The 21,523-nt window shown below is 34.1% G+C and overlaps 1 protein-coding gene across 1 annotated transcript in view; it reads right to left on the bottom strand.

Annotated features, from left to right (window-relative positions):
• FERRY3 (FERRY endosomal RAB5 effector complex subunit 3) overlaps positions 1-21,523 on the bottom strand; it is a 41,021-nt gene that overhangs the window by 13,467 nt on the left and 6,031 nt on the right. Inside the window, exons 3-10 of the mRNA XM_019660971.1 lie at positions 19,463-19,494; positions 18,346-18,527; positions 13,673-13,772; positions 13,453-13,574; positions 8,444-8,550; positions 7,889-8,086; positions 6,934-7,062; positions 2,960-3,053 (exon numbers count right to left, since the gene is read on the bottom strand). Coding sequence (XP_019516516.1) covers positions 2,960-3,053; positions 6,934-7,062; positions 7,889-8,086; positions 8,444-8,550; positions 13,453-13,574; positions 13,673-13,772; positions 18,346-18,527; positions 19,463-19,494 — 964 coding nt within the window. The remainder of the gene's footprint in view (positions 1-2,959; positions 3,054-6,933; positions 7,063-7,888; positions 8,087-8,443; positions 8,551-13,452; positions 13,575-13,672; positions 13,773-18,345; positions 18,528-19,462; positions 19,495-21,523) is intronic.

Raw genomic sequence — 21,523 nt, forward strand, 5'->3', positions numbered from 1 at the left:
GTCTAATAGGCTCATACTACATTCTAGAAAAAGTCCAAACTCTTGACTGTGGTCTACGAGGCCTATGTGATCTGCACACTGTCTGTCTATTCCAGCCTCTCTCCTCCTGGCCAGACTGTACACAGGCTTTTGCTCAGTTCTTCAAACATGCAGAGCTTGTTTCTAAGTCAGGGCTGCTTCCTGAAATGCTTCCCCAAGGTTCTTGTATGGCTAACCTCTTTCCATCAATCATGCCTCATTAGCAAAGGTCTTCCTTGACTATCCCTTTTGGGAGAGGACTCCCTCACCCCTCACTTATTCTCTTTCACATTGTTCTGTTTTATTTTATTCTCAGCACTGAAATTCTTTCATTTGTTTATGAGATTATTTTAAAGAGACGACTGTTTACATGCCATACCTATAGGAATTTTGTCTATCTTGTTTAATGTTCTATCTCTAGCACATAAGCAGTACCTAGTACATAGAAGGTAGTCAATAAATATTTGTTGAATGAATGAACAAATGTTTTAGACTGAATGTTAGAGGAGTATTTGTCAAATCTTAAAATCCACGCTTTCTACAATCATTCCATTTTCTATGTAGCCAACTAGCCAAAAAGACCCCAACAGAGCCAAAAAACTCATCCACTTCTATATCCTGCAGTTTCTGTCAGCATAAATAATAAAATATAAAACATATAAAGCACATGTTTTTATAAATACACATTGCTCCCTGGAAATTCTGGTTAGTCCTTCTAGGAAAGCTTTGCTCTTCTAAGAAAAACTCTTCTATCACTAACCCCTACCCTGACAAATTTTTTTCACCTTTTCTTCAAAGTCATTACCTTAGGATTTTACTTATATTTACTAACAAACATATAGTATAGTTAAAAGTGCTTAATATACCTTAGCACAATGCTTACCACTTTCTAGTTACCAGTATACATAAGCGGTACTCATGGGTGCCACTGGCAGGCCCCAGGCAAAGGGCTTTTGTTTCTAACTTAAGATAAAAGAACTACAAATGCAGAAAAAGAAATTAAACAAAGGATAGTGTCAAAAATATCAACATAAGCTAGACAAAGAAAATTGTCTGATGAGAAATCGTATAGTTACAATTTCCCTGGAAGGCAATAAGAGACACAGACAGCTTGTCGGAAACCTGGTGAACGCAATGAGATAATGTCCTTTGGGCCCAGTAAAGTGTATTAGCTCCTAAACTCCTACTGATAACTTAGGTGATGGAGGCCATAGCATTAAACATGGGCTATGGTCCAGTGGGGAGGCAGATGACTTGGTGAATGGGTCGGGTGCTCCTAATCCCCAAACTGGCACCGCCTGATTTGACCTTAGAGGACTTGTCTCTTGGCCTCATTTTACCCATTAGTAGAATGGACGTCATGGAGCTGGCAGTAGTTATCAAAATACTGGGTTGTCGGAAAAGTCATCACGTATTTGTTCTATATTTTGCGATGCAAAAATGCATTATGACTTTTCCGACAACCCAATAATATAGTAGAAAAAAGACTTAGATTGGGTGTTAAGGAGATCTGGTCTCTAATACTGGCTGAGTGATCTTGGATAAATCAATCCAACTGATAGATTCTGTGTACTTTGTGTATGAAATGGGAAAAGAATGTCTGACTGCTTTCATTACAAAGCTGTTGTGAGAATTAGCTGATATAAACTCTATTTAGATAACAACAAAGCAAAACTATTGGTTAATAATGATATAAATTGGTTTTTTTGGCAACTTAAAAATTTCTAAAAATGTGTGATTTGGATCTTTTTTCCTGTCCTGTTTACTTCCTAGCTGTGTAGGCATCCTTTTTTAACTAAATGGAAATTCAAAGGCTACCAGCATGTCTAACTGAATAGTTTAATATTCCTTTTCAAATGCAGACTTATGACACATCTTCCTTATTTGGTGATGATAATAAGATACTAACCCTACAGACTTTTCCCAAAATGGAACAAGGAATGAAATAAATATAGCAATAAAGAGTTAAGTTTAAAAAAATCAGACATCGGTACTTCTGAAATAGATAACAAGATTGACACATTTTAAGAAAGCCACAAAATATAGATGATTTAAATTATGGATCTATGAAGAGAAATACAATAAATCTTGTCTCAATGAAGGTATTTTTAGATGGAGAGGAGGACAGTTTCCTGTTCCACAAAGGGAAGGAAACGGCCTGTGGTGATGCAATCCTGCCTCTAACATTATCCACAAAGGTAGGATATCTGAAGGTGGAAGGAAATTTGGAAGCTGATGACCACAAGCTGACTGGGACTGACAAGATGAATACCAGAAATGGGTATGCCATTTGCTTAGATTAAATGGAATGTGATCTACACATAGAAAATCTGGGGAAGGAAATGTGAGGAAACAACCTTGGTTATTTATGAAAGGGCAAAATTTACCATTTAGTTTAAAAGTCTTTACACTTATAAAATAAACAAATAGGACTTCCTTGCTATACCCTGTCATAAAATGCTATTAATGAATTCAATGTAGAAGAGGATCAAGAGACTGAATTTCTGGTTTATAAACAATGTGCCCAAGAATAATAAAGGAAATTAAAGAAATGGAAAGCAGGAAAATTTATGGGGAAATGAAAATAAGAAAGGTTCTAAGTCAAATGACTCATGTTCTTTCTACACTTCAATTGTTTACATCTCTGTGTACCACTGTTTCTATTTTAGAGTAAAAGGTTTTTTTTGGTTAATTTAAGAAACTAAGAAACAATGTATAAAAGAGAAAATCTGAAATAGCAAATAACAAAATATATGCAACTGCTTGACCCATTTTTCTTATATGGATTTAGAAAAAAGTCAGTACTAGTATAAGATTTAAATTGCAGAACATCTGTGAAAGTGTATTATATAGATGCACTGACAAACTTTTTATAAAGTACACCATAAGAACTTAGATTTAAAATCTATGATTTCAATGTATATGATTATAAGAAAATTGCAATTTAAAATAATACTTACCAGGTAAAATATTTAAATAGTTTCTATCAGCATTTTTAGTCTTATCATCACTTTCTCCATTTTGGTTTCCAGAATCTATTCATAAGATAATGCAACATGAAAGAACATAACAACATATGAAAACACATTACTATATTATCACTCCTCAAGCAATCACAACAGTAAAAATTTACTAAGGGTCTCTACGTGTCAGGCATTCTGATGCATGATGCATGCTTTTCCATGGATGGTCTCATTTAATTCTTACCAAACACCGATAACCATAATTTTACGAGGCAAGTCTATTACTACTTCATTTATATATGAAGAAATAGGGGCTTAGATGGGTTAATGAACTTAACCAAGGGTGCACAGGTAAGTGGTGGAACTAGGTCTTTAACCCACATACTCATATTCCAAATCCTATGGTCTTAACCACATTAGACTTGTCAATACCGTATTTTTCACCTGGGAGGTTCAAGGCACTAAGTTAGCAACACATAACTTCATGCAGCCATTTTTATTTTTAGAATGTGAGTCACTGTTGTTGATAGAACTCGTTCAGGACTACAAACAAATGGTTAGTAGCACCAGGAATCACTTGATATTCAGCCCATTCCTAAAATTTGTTACTTATCTGACATTATACACAATTTATTTCAAACAGATAATGTGAGACTGTTTCAAATGGAGCATTTTAAAATTCAGAGTCAATAGTTTTTCTTTCTTTTTTATTTATTTTTTTGGTTTCCTTTGTTTTTTTATTGAGAAATACACATTTTTAAAAATTAGTTTCAGCTGTACAAGTTTTTCTTTCTCTTTTTTCTTTTTAGAAGACATGCTATTACTGAAAAGGATAAATGTTGGTAAAATAAGATACTTACAATTGACCACACATTATTATGGTTGAACACTAATTATTTTACATGCATACATCTATTTTTAATAGAAGATACATCTGAATTTTATAAGAATTCTATCAGAACTCAAAAATGCAAAATGAATATTATTAGCCTCTTTAAGAGGCTGCATATTTATTCCAGTTGAATACAAAACTTTTTGGAATGGCCTCCAGCATTAGAAAATCACTTGAATAGAGTCACAACTTCAAATGAATAAACTGCAGATACCAAGGGAATATTACAGCTTCTAGAATGTTCTAAATAAAAGTAATTTAATATTTTTACCTATTGACTACTTTGATGAACTAATTTATAACACTATACCTTGTAAATGCACACATTTTATAAGTAAAGGAACAGAGGGAGAGAGAGGCATAGAGGAGCTCTATGTTGCCAGATTTTAATTATTACATTAAACCCATATTTAATGTAATAGTTAGATTCTCACACAGAGCCATTAATTGATAAGCTTTCAATAAATGATCATAGTACAGAAAACAAAAACAATAAGGACTCTCATTTTGTTCACAGGGGTTTTAACAAACAGAATCCCTATTAAGTAAACAAGAAAGAACAGTTCATAGTCCATTTCCCTTTTCATGTTTAATGGTAATACCTTATAATAAGAAAATGGCTATTTTTCATTTTTTAAAAATGTATATAAAATGTGCACAAAAATAGATTGTTTTTGTAGGAATATAAAGATGCTAATATAATAAACACAGTAAAGAAAACAATGGAATGTCTTAGTATAAACAGGTACTTTGTGCATCAGGATATAAACTTGTAGAACAGATAGTAGGCATGCACAGAAAAGGAAAGGACGGAGAAAGTATTTTCATAAAACTCTCTGTAACAGCATGCTGGCTCCTTTAAGAAAGTTGTCTTTTACAAACATACTTGTTTCACTGACTCACTTAAACCACAAAATAGTTGCTTGAACAAGAACAAAATAATACCATGATGTACACACATTGCCTTAACCGTATGTGGTTTAAAAACTTCCTGTCATTTACTGCACACTTTCTATCGCTCATAAATATACTTAGAATCCTCCTCCCACACCTGTCATGATCTCAATCTTCATGCTTTAGTCACTACTAAGAATAATAGTAAAATGTTACCGATCACATCATTGCTAGTTTGAATGAGATGGAGGAAGAGGATGGCAGACCAATAAGAGGACATGCTGGGATTTTCGAATGGTCCTTTGTTGGGATATGCCTCCCTGATTTCCTAGAACTCAGACCGGTTCTGTCAAGTATAACACATCCAGCCACAGCAAAGCCACAGTCATCTCTAGTGAGAATATAAACTGGTGGAACTGCTACATAGAGCAATGCTACACTGTTAAATTATAAATGTGAGTGTGCTACACCCAGAAATTTCTCTTTAGGAATCTAGTCTATAGGTGTGGTCATGCACACAATGATATATGTGCAAGGTGATTCATGCATTATTATTTATAATAGCAAAACCTTTGGGACAGATTAAATATCTATCAATAAGGAACTGATTAATAATGGATTATCCTGCAGTGGGCTATGCAGCAGTAAAAAGGTATGAGGATGCTCTTCATGTACTGATATGAAATGATGTCCAAGATAAATTATTCAGTGAAAAAAGCAGAGCACACAAAAGTGTGCAGAGAAAGCTGCCATTTGTGTAAAAGGGAAAATAAAGACACAGATACACGTGCTCATATATACACAAACCTATGTCTGGAAGGTACACATGAGATGGCACTGGCTGCCTCAGGAGTAGGAACCTGGGTGGCTGGTGGGCAGGGTTACAAAGACCTTCACTGCACGTTCTTTTGTACAGTTTGAATTGTGAATCTCGAGATTGTTTTACCAATTTAACAAATGATTAAAAAATAAATATTATTTAAAATCTACATAATAAAGAAGGAAACCATAGTGAATGCTAATTAAGCTAAGTCTAGAGAGCTACAGTCTAGCATCAGAAGAAAAGGAGGAGTTATACAATTTACATGGGACAGAGGAACTAAGACACCAAGCCAAGGTTTAACAGTATAAACCAAAAGTACTATAATGCTTCCTTTTAAACACTGCAGTTGCAAAACAAACGAAAAAGAAATCTGAACTACCAGAAGCAAATTTAAAGGTCTGACCAGCCACAACTTAAAACCCTGCCATATTTTATTTCCTGGGCAAGACGTCAAGTTTTTATATGAAATAATTAAATACTGAGTATGCATTCAAGCCAGATAAGAACATGCATTATGATTTTATGCCTGTGACATAACATGAAATGGCAGAATACTAAGAAAAACATATATTACACATATTTTTGAATAAATATTACCCTATATTTTGATCCGACTAAACAAATTTATGGTACCAATTTAATTTAAAAAAACTTAAAATTTTCATTTTTCAATTAAAAAATAGCAGAAATAATCTGTAATTTAAGACAGAGATTTTTCTTTTATCTATGTCTTTCCTTAAGTTTGTTTATGCGTAGATAGAAATCTTCTAAAGAAAAAAGCCATGAACATTTTCTATAGCTTTAAAATCACTTTCCAGTAAATTTCCTAAATAGCTAGAAAGGATGTCCATATTGTGGATAGATATATATAGAAAAAACAGGACATAGTTCTGGACATAGTAATTTTTTAAAAGAACAACTGAAAACATTTCTTGTAATTGACTTCATGTTACTTAATAAATCAAAGACATAAAAAGTATGTATCTGTGCTACTATTTACTCTGTAATTTCAATGCCTCGTGTAGTAATAATCATGTCCATTTTAGAGATATAAAACTTAGGTCAAAAGATCGCCTACTTTCCACTGAGTGCTTATGTTAAATATAACTACAAAATTGAAATTTAAAAACAGTTTTTGCTAAGGATCTTGAACAAGATCATGTATAAAAGGAAATTAAGAACAGAACCCGAGCTTCTAAAGATCTTGAATTTTGTTAATTTCTTTCTTCCACCCTTCCACCAACCCAACTTTCTATATTTCAATGATGGCCCATATGCTATTAGAGTGCTTAGGGACAGAACATACTGAAAGTGAAATTTTAAAGAATTTGAGTTTTACTGACCATGTGATTCTTTCAACTTACTCCTGCGCTGAGTTCTAGCATAAAGTACCACCTGCTGGACAACTTCCAGCTGCTCTTCAATTCGGGGAAAATGGAAGTCAGTGCATTCTTGGCAAACTGTGGCAAAATCTAAGGAATCCAAAACATTGACAAACTTCTAAAGGTAAACGATCAAATATTTAATATTTACTTATAAAGGAGATCTGGTGAAACAGAATAGAAAATTCACATGTATGACTTCTTATATTTGTCCTTTCAATAATTATGCCTTACTAAGTTAGGGTACAGCAATTTTGTTCTGATCAGAAATAATCTTTCAACCACGCAAAAGAGTAAACAACAGATAAGGAAAATTTAATATAATTCCAAGCCTTCTTTAAATAATAGGTACTTTAATCACCCAGTCCCAAAAAGTGCTAAAAAATACAAAAAGTTTCTTATATTTATGATAAGAAACAGACTCTATTCATGCTTCTTTTAAAAAGTTATACATTTTAAATATGTAAAAAATTTTAAATAATCATAAATGTGAGTTGTATTATGAGGGAAGGTAGAATTTTACCTAGTGTATTTAAGAAATAGGTTGTTTAAAAAAACATAAAAGGATAAATGGATGAATTAAAATTCACCGAGCCAGGATCTGTTTCTAAATTGAAAAATACACTTATACATTTATTCTTTTTGTTATACCTTGAAACAAGGACACTGTAAGAGTATTATTTACAATATAACAGAATTTTAAGAAAAATTAAATGTCCTAAAGCACTCTACCCATGCCAAAGTATGAAACAAATCTAAAATAGCTATGGCTGGGCATGTGTATTTTTTCATTTACTTGAATACAGGGGTAACTCAAATTTTTTTTTTCAGTTTTGCCATAATTTAATTCCTTTCTTTGTACGAGTGGTAGTAAAAGAGAAATTTAATAAAATAAATATGTATAATGTTAACTTACCTCTTTTAATACCACTGTATGAATTGATTCGATTATCTACTAGTAAAACCAGGCCACAGAGCGATGTGGAGTAAAGTGACAGAGCTGTCTGGAGCCGATGGAGTTTCACACCACTTCTATGATTTCTTTTGTGCTTACAGAAATCCAGCATGTCTGCTCTCAGCAATCTCAAATTATGCATGGTCTTCAGCTGGGCTCCTGGGAGTGGGCAACAATCCCAGAAAGATACTTAGTCGCAAAATCCAGTATAACAGGATGAAATCTCTATAACAGGAATACAAATAAATCTGTGCTATAAATAATTAAAAATGGCCTTGCAATTTCCCATTTTAATAACTATTAATATTTAATCTTTCTATTTGCAAAAATAATATGTAAGCTAAAACAGAAAATGTATAGCCAACAAACTAGAGGCTTTCTTGCAGTAAGATATACTTTGTAGTAAAAAATAACATGGATATATTCTACTCATAGGCTAAGGATTTTTCTCTTATAGCATAAAAAAAGTTTCACAAGTTACAATAAATTATCACTGCAAAAAATTAATACACTTACCTAAGTGAATGGTAAAACTTTCTTCTAACTTCCTCTGTTCCTCATAAATCCTTCCATTTGCTTCTACAGATTCTCTGAACTGACTTGGTTGAACTTTAATTTCTTCACTGAAATTAATAAAATTACTGACTTTTTTTGCATGTTTGTCAAGAACTTTTTTTAAAGGAAAGAAAGCTTTATAATGAAATGACACAAAATAACAGCTGAAAGTAGCACTTAATTTATTCTTAAATGTCTCTTAAATCCATGGTGACAAGGAAGATCCTAAGTACCAAGAGGTTCTAAAATCCTACTTGTTCTTTTTCTCCTCACAGTGGATAATACATAGTTTTCATTTTCAATCACTGCAATATCAATCCATATATTACCATTTAGTATTTCTCAGTGGCCTAAGAGAATGGTTAAATGAAGCTACTAACTTATTACTTTAAAATGATATATTTAAAAATATACATAAATATATCCTTTATCAGGATTGGCTACAGGCAAAACTAGAAAATAGGCAAAATGACTGAAATGAAAATTAAAAAGTAAAAAGTAAAATAAGGAATAATTCAAAAAGATGAAGTTCATTTTGATGTATTCACATCCTTTTTTTTTTTTAACATTTTCTGTCCCCCTCCTCCACAACATTCTGCTCTCATTAAAAAACAACAACAACTTCTCTCTGCTCTACTCAGTTCTTGCATTTGCTGAAAAGTTTTCCATGGGGGCATTATAATTGTACAGCTGTTCAATTCAGATTTCATGGTTTGCTGAAGATGATACAAGCCTATAATAATCACCCATTCCCCTGACTATATTTTGGGGGTTAATCAAAGCTGTTTCATTAGTCTCACTGACTTCATTAGTAAATGAAGTAAATGAAGTAAATATGGCAAATTTAAACCTAAAAATAAATTTATATTAATAAAATACCCTCATCTTAGGATGTAGAAAACCACAAGAGAATGTTGTTCCTACTCTAACAAGAAAAAGCCAGATCATCTATAAAATCATAACTTTTCTTGAGCCCATCAGAGATTTGAGGTAACAAGGCAACCATGTTAACTAAATTCCAAAGTATGACACACCCCTCCAAGGAGAGAAAGGATACAGTTTTCATTTTTGCAGAGCACCGCAGAAATGCATTGCTGTAATATAAGGGGGTAACAAGAAATCAGCTAAATTTTCAACCAATTCTTATAGGTCAAGTCTCGGCTCGTGTGGAAATTTAGAAGAGCTGCAAGCCCCAAGCACAAGGGGAGTTTGCACGCATTTGCAAACCCTTTTCTATGGGCTTCCACAGGCTGCTTCCAAGAACACACTGGGGGCAGGGCAGAAGACAAGAATGCCCCCTCGATGGCACAGCTAGAAATGCTGAAAATGCCCCAAGCCCAAGACCCAGATACACAGAGTTTGCCCCAGACTGAAGCTGGACAAACACAATGGAGACCTGTCTCCCACCCTCAATGATAAGCCTAGTGCCCAATGACAAACGAGAGCCTATTGTTAGGGGTGGAGCAACAGCATTGACAGAGACCTCATGCTGTGGCCAGACCTGCAAAGACTGCCAAAGGCTGAGGATGGGGCAGAATGACAGAGAAGCCCTTCCCAGAACCCAAAGCCCCAGTCTAAACACATGGCAGTAGCTTCCTACTGTAGAAAATGAAGTTTGTGGGGCACTGAGGGACAAAATCTCAACTCAGCTCAACTGCTGACTGCATTTGCATGACCATCACATGAATGGCCTGTTCATTTCTGGACATAAATATTATTCACCTCAGTCTCTTCTTTTCTAATACATACAATATCCAGCATTCAGTTAAAAAAAGAGACACCAAAAAAGGCAGGCAAACAAACAACCCCATTGTAAACAGATAGATAAAGCAATCAACAGGGATAGACTTAGACCAAGATATCAGGACTACAAGAAAGGGACTTTCAAATGACTATGATGAATATACTAAAAGACCTAGTGTAAAATAACACAAGGACAGAGAAGGAATTTCAGCAAAGAGAAAACAAATGGAAGTACTAGAAATAAAACATGATATCAAATCATGGTAACATGTATCAATACCTTTGACAGGGCCATCAGTAGACCAACCACTCACATGATGCCACCATTACCCTGACACCAAAACCAATGAAGATATTATAAGAAAAATAAACTGTAGACCAACATATATACTATATGGTATATTTACTTTTTATTTTATAGTGAATAATTTACATTTATATATTATACATGTGATATATATAATCCATTATGACTTATATGCGTAGGTTTTAACTATAAAACTTCTAGAAAGAAACAGGAGAAAATCTTCGTAATCTTGGGCTAGGCAAAGATATCTTAGATAAGACACAAACCATTTAATAATTCATAAATTGCACTTAATGGAAATGAAAAACTTTGCTCCTCAAAAGACACTAATAAGAAAATAAAAAGACAAGCTACAGGGTGAAAGAAAGTATTTGTAAAACACTTATCTGATGATGGACTTGTATCCAGAATATATGAAGAACTCTCACAACTCAATTAAAAAAAAACACAAAGGAGAAATATGGATGGAAGATCAACATATGAAAAAAATGTACCATGTGACTAGCCATCTGGGAAACGCAAAGTAGAACCACAATGAAACACCACTACAAAACCTGCCAGAATGGCCAAATATCAAGACCAAATGCTGCTGACAAGGACATGGAGCATCTAACACCCTTATACCTTGGTGGTGGGAATGGAAAAATGTACAGCCACTTAGGAGAACAATCTGGCAGTTTCTTATAAAGTTAAACATACACTTATATGGTGATTCAGCAATCCCACTTCTAGGTATTCATATAAGAGAAACAAAAACATATGTATATACAAAGACCTGTTTATAGCAGCTTTATTTATAATTGCCAAAATCTGGAAATACCTCAAATGTCCATCATCAAGTGAATGGATAAACAATAATAGAATACAAATGATCAATAAAAAGGAAAGAACCACTCATAAATGGAACAACATGAATAAGTCTCAAAAGCATTATGCCAAGTGAAAGAAACAAGACACAAACTGCTACATACAGTTTGATTCCATTTATATGACATTCTGGAAAAATCAAAACTACAGGGACAGAAACCAAATTAGATTGCCAAGAGCTGGGCAAAGGGAAAGGAGATTAACTATAAAGGTATAAAAGGAAAAAAAGGTGTAAAAGGGAAATGCTGTATCTTGATTGCTGTGATGGTTTCATGACTAATTAACATTGTCAAAGTCATCAAAATGTAAAACTAAAACATGAATTTTACTTTATGTAATTTATCCTCCAATGGCTCTGACTTAAAAAAAAAAGCAAAAGTAAATGAATAAAAATAAATTATAATTTTTATCAATCTCATATAGGAGTTCTGCATGCAGTTGTCTTGAAAACAGATTTCTGTTGCCCAAGGAAACCCCTATCAAAAAAAGGAAAGTAAATCAAACAAAGTCATTGTAAAAATATTCTTTCCAGTGAACATTTGGTTTTTAAAAGAAGTAGCAGCTAGAGGTCAATATTTACACAGTGGAATTGATCCTATAGATTGAATTTCTGAAACTAGCAGCAAAGTGAGACATAGTTTTTATAGCAAAGGGTTTTCTCAACTTCCCTAAATTAATTACTTTCCACATTTTTGACGATGAAATACGGCATATATTTTACATTTTGACTCACTACACACATTCATTTATAGAAAGCTACACGCATGGTGCACTCTGATATTTTTTTCCATATTCTGCTCTACTCTGTTCCATTCCATTTTTTCATTATTTCAAAAGTCGGACTGGAAAGTAAAAGATCTAGAATGATCCCCAGCAGACTGCAGCCAGCAGTCTGAGAAACACCACTATACACTCTAGGATATGGATGTTCCCAACACATCTTTCCCTACAGCTCTGCCTCTGTATTGTATTCATCACTATTTTCATGTGAAATAAAGAGTACAGTCAAACATGCTATCATCAAGAATATTATCCCATTTCAAAATAAAAAAATATTGTTTAAATATTTCTAAGGTGTTGACCTGGGGAAAACAATAAGGCAAGTGGAAGATTATAATACTTAGATAAGAGGTGATAGATATCAGGTAAACAGTTTGACGATAATCCATCCATTTATTTGCCCGTTTGTCCACCCAGCCCATTTTTATCGAGTATGTCTTATGTGCTAGTGTCAAGAGCCAGAGACTTGGCAAGGATCTGGGTATACAACAGTAGAAAAAACAAACATGGTTTTTGTTTTCAAGGCAAGACTAGTGGGGGAGACTGAATGATATAACTAAGACGCTATTTCTAAACGTTTATAGCATATATCAGAAAATGGTGAAAATAGATTATACTGTACTAAGTATATTTCCAATTGAATATACTTTAGGATTTGAAAGAAGAAAGAAATTCTCCAACGTAGTAATATACAGCCGGAAGTAACATAGACCCTGTCAAGCTCTAGGGTTATATACAAAACACAACGTATGTAGGCCTAAGGTACCATACAAGTCATGGATAATGGAAAGTCCTCTATATCATTTTTGTACCTTGTACATGCTTCTATTACTGCACATATCACTCTATACAGTATTGTTTTATTCACAGGTCAGTCTCTAGAATATAAGCTCCACATGGGCAGGTGTCCTTTATATTTTTCTGCTTAGAGAGTACTTAGCATTTAAGATGCATTCGACCAATGCTTATTGCACTGGCGGAAACCAATTTAAAGAAACAAGAGATAGTACATGGGGTATTTAGGTATACATACCTAAGAGATTTATAAAGCTACATTCTAGGAGAGAAATCACTATTTAAAACCAACCAATTAACCCCCTCCCAAGTAATCCACATAAAAATCCATAAAAAAAGATTTTAAAAGAAGTATAAAATTATCTTGAATTTTCATTGGTAACTTAAAAATATCTACAAAAAGTTTCAATTTTACAATAAGCACAAATTATTAATAACACTGAATTTTCATCAAGTAAGAATAATATATGATTAATACCTGAGGGTGCTGTTGTTGGGATTTTTCAGGTCTTGATGAAGTTTTATCACCCATTCCTGATACTCTTGCTTTTGAATGGCAGTTGATTGTTTTAATTCATTTGACCATTTATTTTCTAAGTCCTAAGACGAGACAATATACCAACTGGTTAATTTTTTTTTACAAAAATAAATAAGTAAAAAAAAATAAAAAAAGTAACTGCATTTCTAAACGTCATTACCTGCTGGGATTCAAAATGCTGAGCAGCCAGTGAATTTACATCTTGATCTGTCCGTGACTTTCCCAATTCCTGCATCACTTTTTCCATTTCAATACCTTGTCTAAAACACAGATCAGACATATTTATCAAAATTTTAAGATATACGACCACTCCAGATTCATTGAACAATCTCTACAAAGTCAAAGTAAAAATTTAAATTATAGGAATATGTATAAGAATGGCAATTATAATACCTGAAAGCACTTTGAAGCCTTGAAAATGTAGATGTGGAAATAATAATAATTTCATTTAATATCAACATCATTTATACAGCTAAATTTTAATCTAAGTTTTTTTTAAGCTGAGCCATCCTGCCACCTGTTGGCAGCTCAGCAGCTGCTCAGCTTGGGCCGGGAATTGAAATGCTGTTGCTCAGAGCTCAAACTCTTGAGCGAGCTCTTAACCAACTGAGCCACTCGGCCGGCCCCTTTAATCTAAGTTTAATGTGTGAATGAAAGCAGTCAAAATCTGGGTGATCTTTCAATTTCCGTGGCAAATGTTTACAAGTCCAGACCCCTTTTCAATCTGCAGAATTCCTTAAAGAAGATACTCTGCAATTCCAGCTTGAATATATTTTCCATTTACCTGTACATGAATTAAAGTGACTTCAACCTTTTGAAAGTTTATATTATAACCAGAAGCTGTCAGTTAGGTTCTGAGAATCAAAGTGATATTAAGTCACAAAGTTCCCTTTACAGAGGCATATACTACTTCTGAATATATGCTTTTGTCTTACCTTCCACATTTATCCAAATAAATAATGTACACAAAATTAAAAAGTTTTCCTTACAGGAAAACTCATCAATGTATTAGAAGTTCCTATCATGGTTATTTATGGGGGAAATGGGTAGTGACTAGGGGGCCTGAGGGAGCCTTCGGCAGTGCTGGACATATCCTATTTCTTTATCTGGGCGATAATTACATGGGTGTGCTTACCTTGTGAAAAGTTATTGAAGTGTACACCTACAGTTTGTTGCCTATTTTGAATGTATGTTATATTTTAATTAGGTTCATTACAAATATTCAAATTAAAAATTATTTTCTAAAACAAATGTGTTAAAGATGTTTGTTCTAAAACATTTTTAACAAACTTGGAAAAAATGAAATAGACTCGACTAAAAAAATTTCACTATCATTCTAGTTAATTTAAGTAAATTGCTCTTAGAAGCAAATTTATACTTCTTTATAACAATTGATTAATATATTTAGATGTATGTGAGAAATTAAACTCACTCATATGTTATACATTTACACATTTCGATAAACATCTTCTAGGATTAAATAGTCAATACCATTTAGCCCCTACTTAATTCTAATGTAGGTGGCTCCATTAACGTTTTAATAACTATTAGAGGTCAGGTGAAGATTATGCTTGCAAGTAAGATTTTTATTTAAAACAGAATAACTGCTAAATATTTATACATACAAACTTTGACATGAATATATTAATATTTTACATTACACATGTTCCCTCTAGTGGATAAAAGGTATCATTGCCAGTTTTAAGTTTTAAAAAACTAACTTGAATCTGGTTTCCTAAAAGGAGTAAATTTCCAGTGAGGAAAAAAAAAAGACTAATAAATAAGAATTCTACAAATAAAATACCATAAACATGTATTTTACCCTAAATGTGTCATAAGTGAAAGCAGCTAATGATAGTGAATAATACAGCATACATTTTCTATGATTAAGATCAAAGGAAATTTTATTATATTTCAGATGAACTACTAACTATGCATTGGCTCCATATGTCAGGCATGACGATTCTGACAACCTGTACATTGTCTTGAAGACACTTTGGAAAAAGGATCATTATAACTTTATTGATGCTGTGCTGAGAAACTGTCTTTTAAAGATGTAAAATGAAATTAAAATGAAAGGAGAAATAAGGAATTGTGTCACTTCTGCTCATGAACTGGATAAATGAATTAAGCACCAAAATTTTGGTGAAATTCCAGACACCAGTGAATTCCAACTTACTTTAAGTTACACTGATCACCTCTGTAATAAATATTACCTACCTTAAGATAAACATAGCTTATTTTTCCCTTTCAAGCTAACAGCTTGGATATGTGAAAGATAAACTAAAAAACTGATTTTTTAAATAAATGTTTTTCAAATATTGTTTATATGTTTAGAAAGAAAAAAAAGCAAAGCCCATCAAGAAGTTTGGCCAAAGGACACTTCAAAAAATACCATAAACCAAAAAAAAAAAACCAAAACCCTACTAAAACTATTCCATGTAAGAAAAAAAAAGTATAAATTACCAGTAAATACCAAAATTAGTTAATTCAGTTTCCCAAAAGGTGAAGAGTCATGTGGAAGAGGAATCTGCTTTTTTCAATCAGAGAAAAAAGAACAATTATAGAATAGTGATATGAAATTTTGTGGGTGGTGTAGTGAGTAGGCAGCAAAGTGGACCACTATTCAGAGTAGCTCAGCAGCTGAAAGGACTAGTAACAGTACTGATATGAACTACAGATGGCCAAATGGGGAAGTTTTTCATCGACCTAAATAGGCAGAATGAGTGCAGATCAAGAAAACATGAGATCCAAGAACAGATTCAGAATGAATTTAAGGTTATATAATTAAAGCCCCAGTTGGAAAACGAAGTTCAACAGAAGGTAATTAATTTATATTAGGTAATTATATCTTTATGTATTTTTTAAAAATCTAATCTTTATTTTGTTCTTATTTTAAAAATATATTCATAATTTTATTGGCTACATAATAAAAAACTAGAAAAAAATTGAATTTTTGTCTCCCTCAGGGGCACAGCTTCAACTATTTACCTGGTAGCAACTACCCATACTGTGTGTATCCCACCTAGAAAGGAATAAACTGCCTCAATACAGGTAATCAGCAAACCCAAGCCCATGAAGAGTGACAAACGTCTCAAGACATCATGTTCTTTTTGACACAGCGACCGTTCTAATAGTTTATTAAATATGAGAATAAAAGGTCCAGAGGAATAGAATTATTATGAAAATGTACAAATCTATGCAATATAATAAAAATGCTGATCTGGTTCACAAGATAGCAGCCCTCAGGAGAAATTATTAAATCTATTTGCTTATGACTTTTGTGTTTTAAGTGTTTTTAATTATGACAACCCTCAAAACAACACGCTATTTTCATCTTGCTCATGCAATGTTTTCTAATGCAAAGCTAATGAGGGCCAGGACCAAATCAGCACATCGTTTTAAATTTACTTCTTTCGGACTGATTTAATAATCAGTCCCAAAGAATAAATGTGATTTGCTCCTAATGTACTTTCACAAAGAAATTTTACATCAGCAACACTAAAAAATCTGTCTTAATGCCATGTATACCTAAGTCTTAAGTAAATGGTTTTAAGGTAATAAATGTTATTAAATTCAACTATTGGGTTGTAGGAAAAGACATGACGCATTTTTTGTTTTTCGTTGCAAAAATGCATCATGATTTTTCCAACAACCCAATAAATTAAAATGGATTATCTAGAAAAAGGAGTGTGTCCTGAATTAGTACTATAATTAGGAAATTACTAGGAAGCTTTCTGGAAAGTTATGCTTTAAAATAAATAATGCTAGCAACTTACTCTGAAGAAAAAAGTGGATCATAAAAGCATCGTTTGTATATTGTATTAAGTAATCCATACAAATGAATTCAAATCTAATTAATATTTCTTGGAATAATTCTAGTGTGGTTTTTTTTCCCTAATGAAAATATGCTTACAAATTGCACTGAGAGTTGTAAATAGGTTCTGAATAGGGAGGCAGTATGATATAGCGGTTAAGAGCTTTGGAATCCCTTTCTGGTTTCAGATTCAGCATGTTCTTAGACAAGTTAGTTAACTTAACCCTCAGCTTCTTCATCTGTACAACGCAGATAATGAAATGATAGTAGGGTTGTGGTAAGGATCAAATGAGAGAGGGCATCTGTTTGAACTGCATGTTTGTATCCCCTCCATATTCATATGTTGAAACCTAACTCTCCGTGTGATGGTATTTGGAGGTAAAGCCTTTGGGAGGCGATTATGTTTAGAAGAGGCCATGAGGTTGGAGCCCTCATGATGGAATTAGTGCCTGGAAGAAGAAATGCTAGCTAGTGTTCTCCCCCTAAAAGGGACGCACTGGAAGCACGAGCTGAGGAAAGGCCACGTGAACGCACTTTAAGAAGGGACTGTCCATAAGCCAGGAAACGGTCCTCCCTGATACTAAACCTATTGGCACCTTGATCTTGGACTCACCAGCCTCCAGAACTGTGAGAAATAAACTTCTGTGGTTTAACCTATCTGGTCTATGGTTTTGTCCTAGCAGCCCGAGCTGACTAAGACAGCATCCAAAGCACTTTGCACAGTGCCTGGAACAATGTAAACCTTCAGCAGAGGTAGAAGTTATTCCTCTTTTAGAAATAAGAGTAGATAAAGCCACCATAATTTATTAAGGTAAATCACTTTTAGAAGTTTTATAAACCCATGAGGACTTCCCAGTTGAAATTACAGATTTAAACACACAAGAAAATTAATTTCTAATATTAAAGAATTTTTTCTATTTTATTCAATTTTACAACAATAAGAACAAGTTATTCTGCAGGCCATCATATTTGATGATATAACATTTAATTATGATAATGCAAGAAATTTGAAATACCTCTCTTGTAATTTTTTGAGCTCCACATCTCTTTCCCCAATCAGTTCTGAGATACTAACAAAGTAATTATGTTCCAAATTTAGGAGCGTTTCAGAGGCAGGAGAATGGATTAGGTCATGGTACACATCTGCAAAATCTTCATCCCAGCTGGGCTCTTCAGGCCTTGCATGCTCTAATGTGGTCTACAAGATGATACACACACATTCTTAAATCATGACGCAGAATTTTTATTTAACACACTACTAGAAAAGTATGTATATAATGATTATATTTTTGTACATCAGACAAGGACAGAAAAACCCTCTATTTGTATGTGTGTATATATTGGTTATATTGGATTATCTGAGTACTCCCCGAAAATGGAAAGATACAAACTATGTTATATATATGGGTTACCTGGAGCCTGGGATGGGGGAGGGGCTAATGTGGAGGAAGGGTTAAAAGTGTCCACAACAGAAAAAAAAACCCCCAAGTATGCTATGATTCAATTTCTGTAAAATAATATATACATACATGAAGGATGATCAATAAAATGCTAAGGGTGGCTATTTCAAGACAGTAGGTTTCTGATGACCTTTACTTTCTTTATATTATAATGTACTGTTTAATACAATAATTTGGATGTATTAATTATATAATCAAAAAAACTTTTTATTAAAAAATATATTGCTAAAATATGTTTTGTGGGCTATAGATTTAGCAAATGAGGTCACCTATGTGGTCACCTGTGAGCTGATGAAATGACCTTGAAAACCCAGTTCATGCATAGTATTCTATATCAAGATAAACATATGCAATTTTTGTATTTTGCCCTTTTCTAGTATTCTGCTTTCTTCTTAAAATGTAAGCATGCTTTTAGATATATGAAAGAGTAGTTATCCAAATAATAAAGGGACTGAGTACACACTGATAAACAAGAAAAACAGAAACACTGAGAGACGTAAAACAGAGCACACACAGAGATCCACTCGGGGATGCCTGTCCTGTGGACATGTGAGGTGGCAACACATCAGACAGACACTGTGCTTTACAGGTGAGAACACCGATAGGCTAAGTCCCTTGTCAAGGATCATACAATTTGATGGCAAACATGGAAATAACACAAAAATTTCAATACTTTTTCTATTATTGATCTTATAGACAGATAACCTGTTAAAAAAAAGGACAATCTGAATTTTCCCCTTTTCTTACCAATAAAAATATTAAAAACTGTAATCTATAACATAACTGAGAGTAATAATTTACCTTAAAAATAAAACAAATGGATAAATCACAGAAACAGCTATCTTGAACTTGGTCAATCAGTAAACTTTTCCCCGGTTCCTTTCCCTTACCGTATTTCCCCATGTATAAGATGAACACTTTTTCAAAAAACTTGGGGTCTAAAAACTGAGTGCATCTTATACAGCGGTTGTAGATTTTTTTGCTTGCATTTCCCGCTTTTTCACGCTTGTTGTCTTTGTGCTCATTTTTTTCACACTTGTTACCGGTATATTACGGTAGGTTACATTTTGCCATGTTCTGCCCAGAAATGGCTCAGAAAAGATTTTCGTACAGTGCTGAATTCAAGTTAAAAGTGATCCAGTCTGCAAAAGTGAATGGAAATCGTGCTGCTGAACCTAAGTTTGGTCCTCCTCCAACTGAGAAAACAATCCGAGACTGGCTATGGTTGGGAGTCTTAACAGTGATGAAGAGTTTTATGAATTTTATGATGAATAAAACTTGAGTTCAATAACGTTATGTAATACATTTTTTTTCAAATTTCGGGCCCCAAAATTAAGGTGCGTCTTATACATGGGAACGTCTTATACATGGGGAATATGGTATACTCCAATCAATTGCCAATAGGAGGGACGAGTTTAAGATGACTTGCTGAACAGAGAACACGGACTTCGTCTACTCTATGCCTTTGAAAACCTTAAACCATGTTCTGATAACTGCTCTATATCGTTAGACTTGGCACTGCTCTAAGAATTAAAACCAGCCTGTGAAACTTAACCTTGGTTCAAAATGCACTTCCAGCTCAAGCTAAAATTTTGTAGAAAAGAGCCAGGGCCAGAAAATGCCTGGCCCTACACTCATAGGCTTGGCCGGACATTCAGTAACGCCACCAGCCATATCAGCTAACTGTAACAATTTGCAGCATCAACTGAAAACTCAGCCTAGCTTTATGAATAGGTAGAAGGTACCTATGTGTGAAGCATGAAACAGTTTTTCCTTGACCTAACTGCCCCCATTGCCTCAGGAGAGAAGATACTAGAAAAGGGGTTGTGACAGCTGAGAGCAATGGGGCATTGAATAAGGCCTGCTGAGAGAATACTACTCACAGTCCAGGCCATTATTTCTCCACCTCTACAATCAGGCATAAAACTCAGCTTGTTTGGAGCTCAAATCATTTGACACCCTCTATTTTTCATAATCATCATCTAACAACCTACCCATCACTCACCCTCATTCATTTAAAGCTTTGACACTGAGTTCACATGCTTCCTTGGATGTGTGATGACACACATCCTGTCATCAACCCTGGTTACTGGCATGTCCATGTGAATAACCCACCCAATACCTTGCCTTCTTACTTCCCGGAACCCCTTATCTTTGATATGTCTTCCACTCCACCTCAGTCACCCATTGCATATCATCACAGCTCAACCTCGAAATTTCAAACATGCAGCCTCTGACTATAACCTTCAACCAAGACTTCAATTCAATGACTCCCAGGTAGTTGGTTCTTCAACCTCATCAGGACCACTGCTCCTCTACTGTTTCATTTTCTAGCAGCCATGGGCTCCCACCTAGCTTCACTTCCCTCCCTATGCAGCTCACATTCCACAGCCCAGCATTCAACCACTATCTTGACAAGACCCTCAATTCCTTTGGCTGATGTTCCTTCTCTTGCCCACCTAACAAAACTCTAATCTTACAGTCAGGCTGTAGAGAGCTGCAGCAGAATAACTACGAAACTTGGAAGTTTATGGTGGCAGGTTAGTGTACCTCTAAACTTTCCCTTCAGTGATGCCTGGCAATCCTATCTTTCTCTGGTCAGTTCTCTCCTCAAACATCTAACCATCTCACGTAAACAAATGACCTGTCTTTAGTACTTCTCAGGTAAAGTTGCAGCAGTTCTTCTACTTTAACTTCTGCTACCCAAGTAGTAAAATTTTCTTTTTTTTTTTTT

Source organism: Hipposideros armiger, unplaced genomic scaffold (assembly GCF_001890085.2).
Source record: "Hipposideros armiger isolate ML-2016 unplaced genomic scaffold, ASM189008v1 scaffold_332, whole genome shotgun sequence".
Taxonomy (NCBI): Eukaryota; Metazoa; Chordata; class Mammalia; order Chiroptera; family Hipposideridae; genus Hipposideros; species Hipposideros armiger.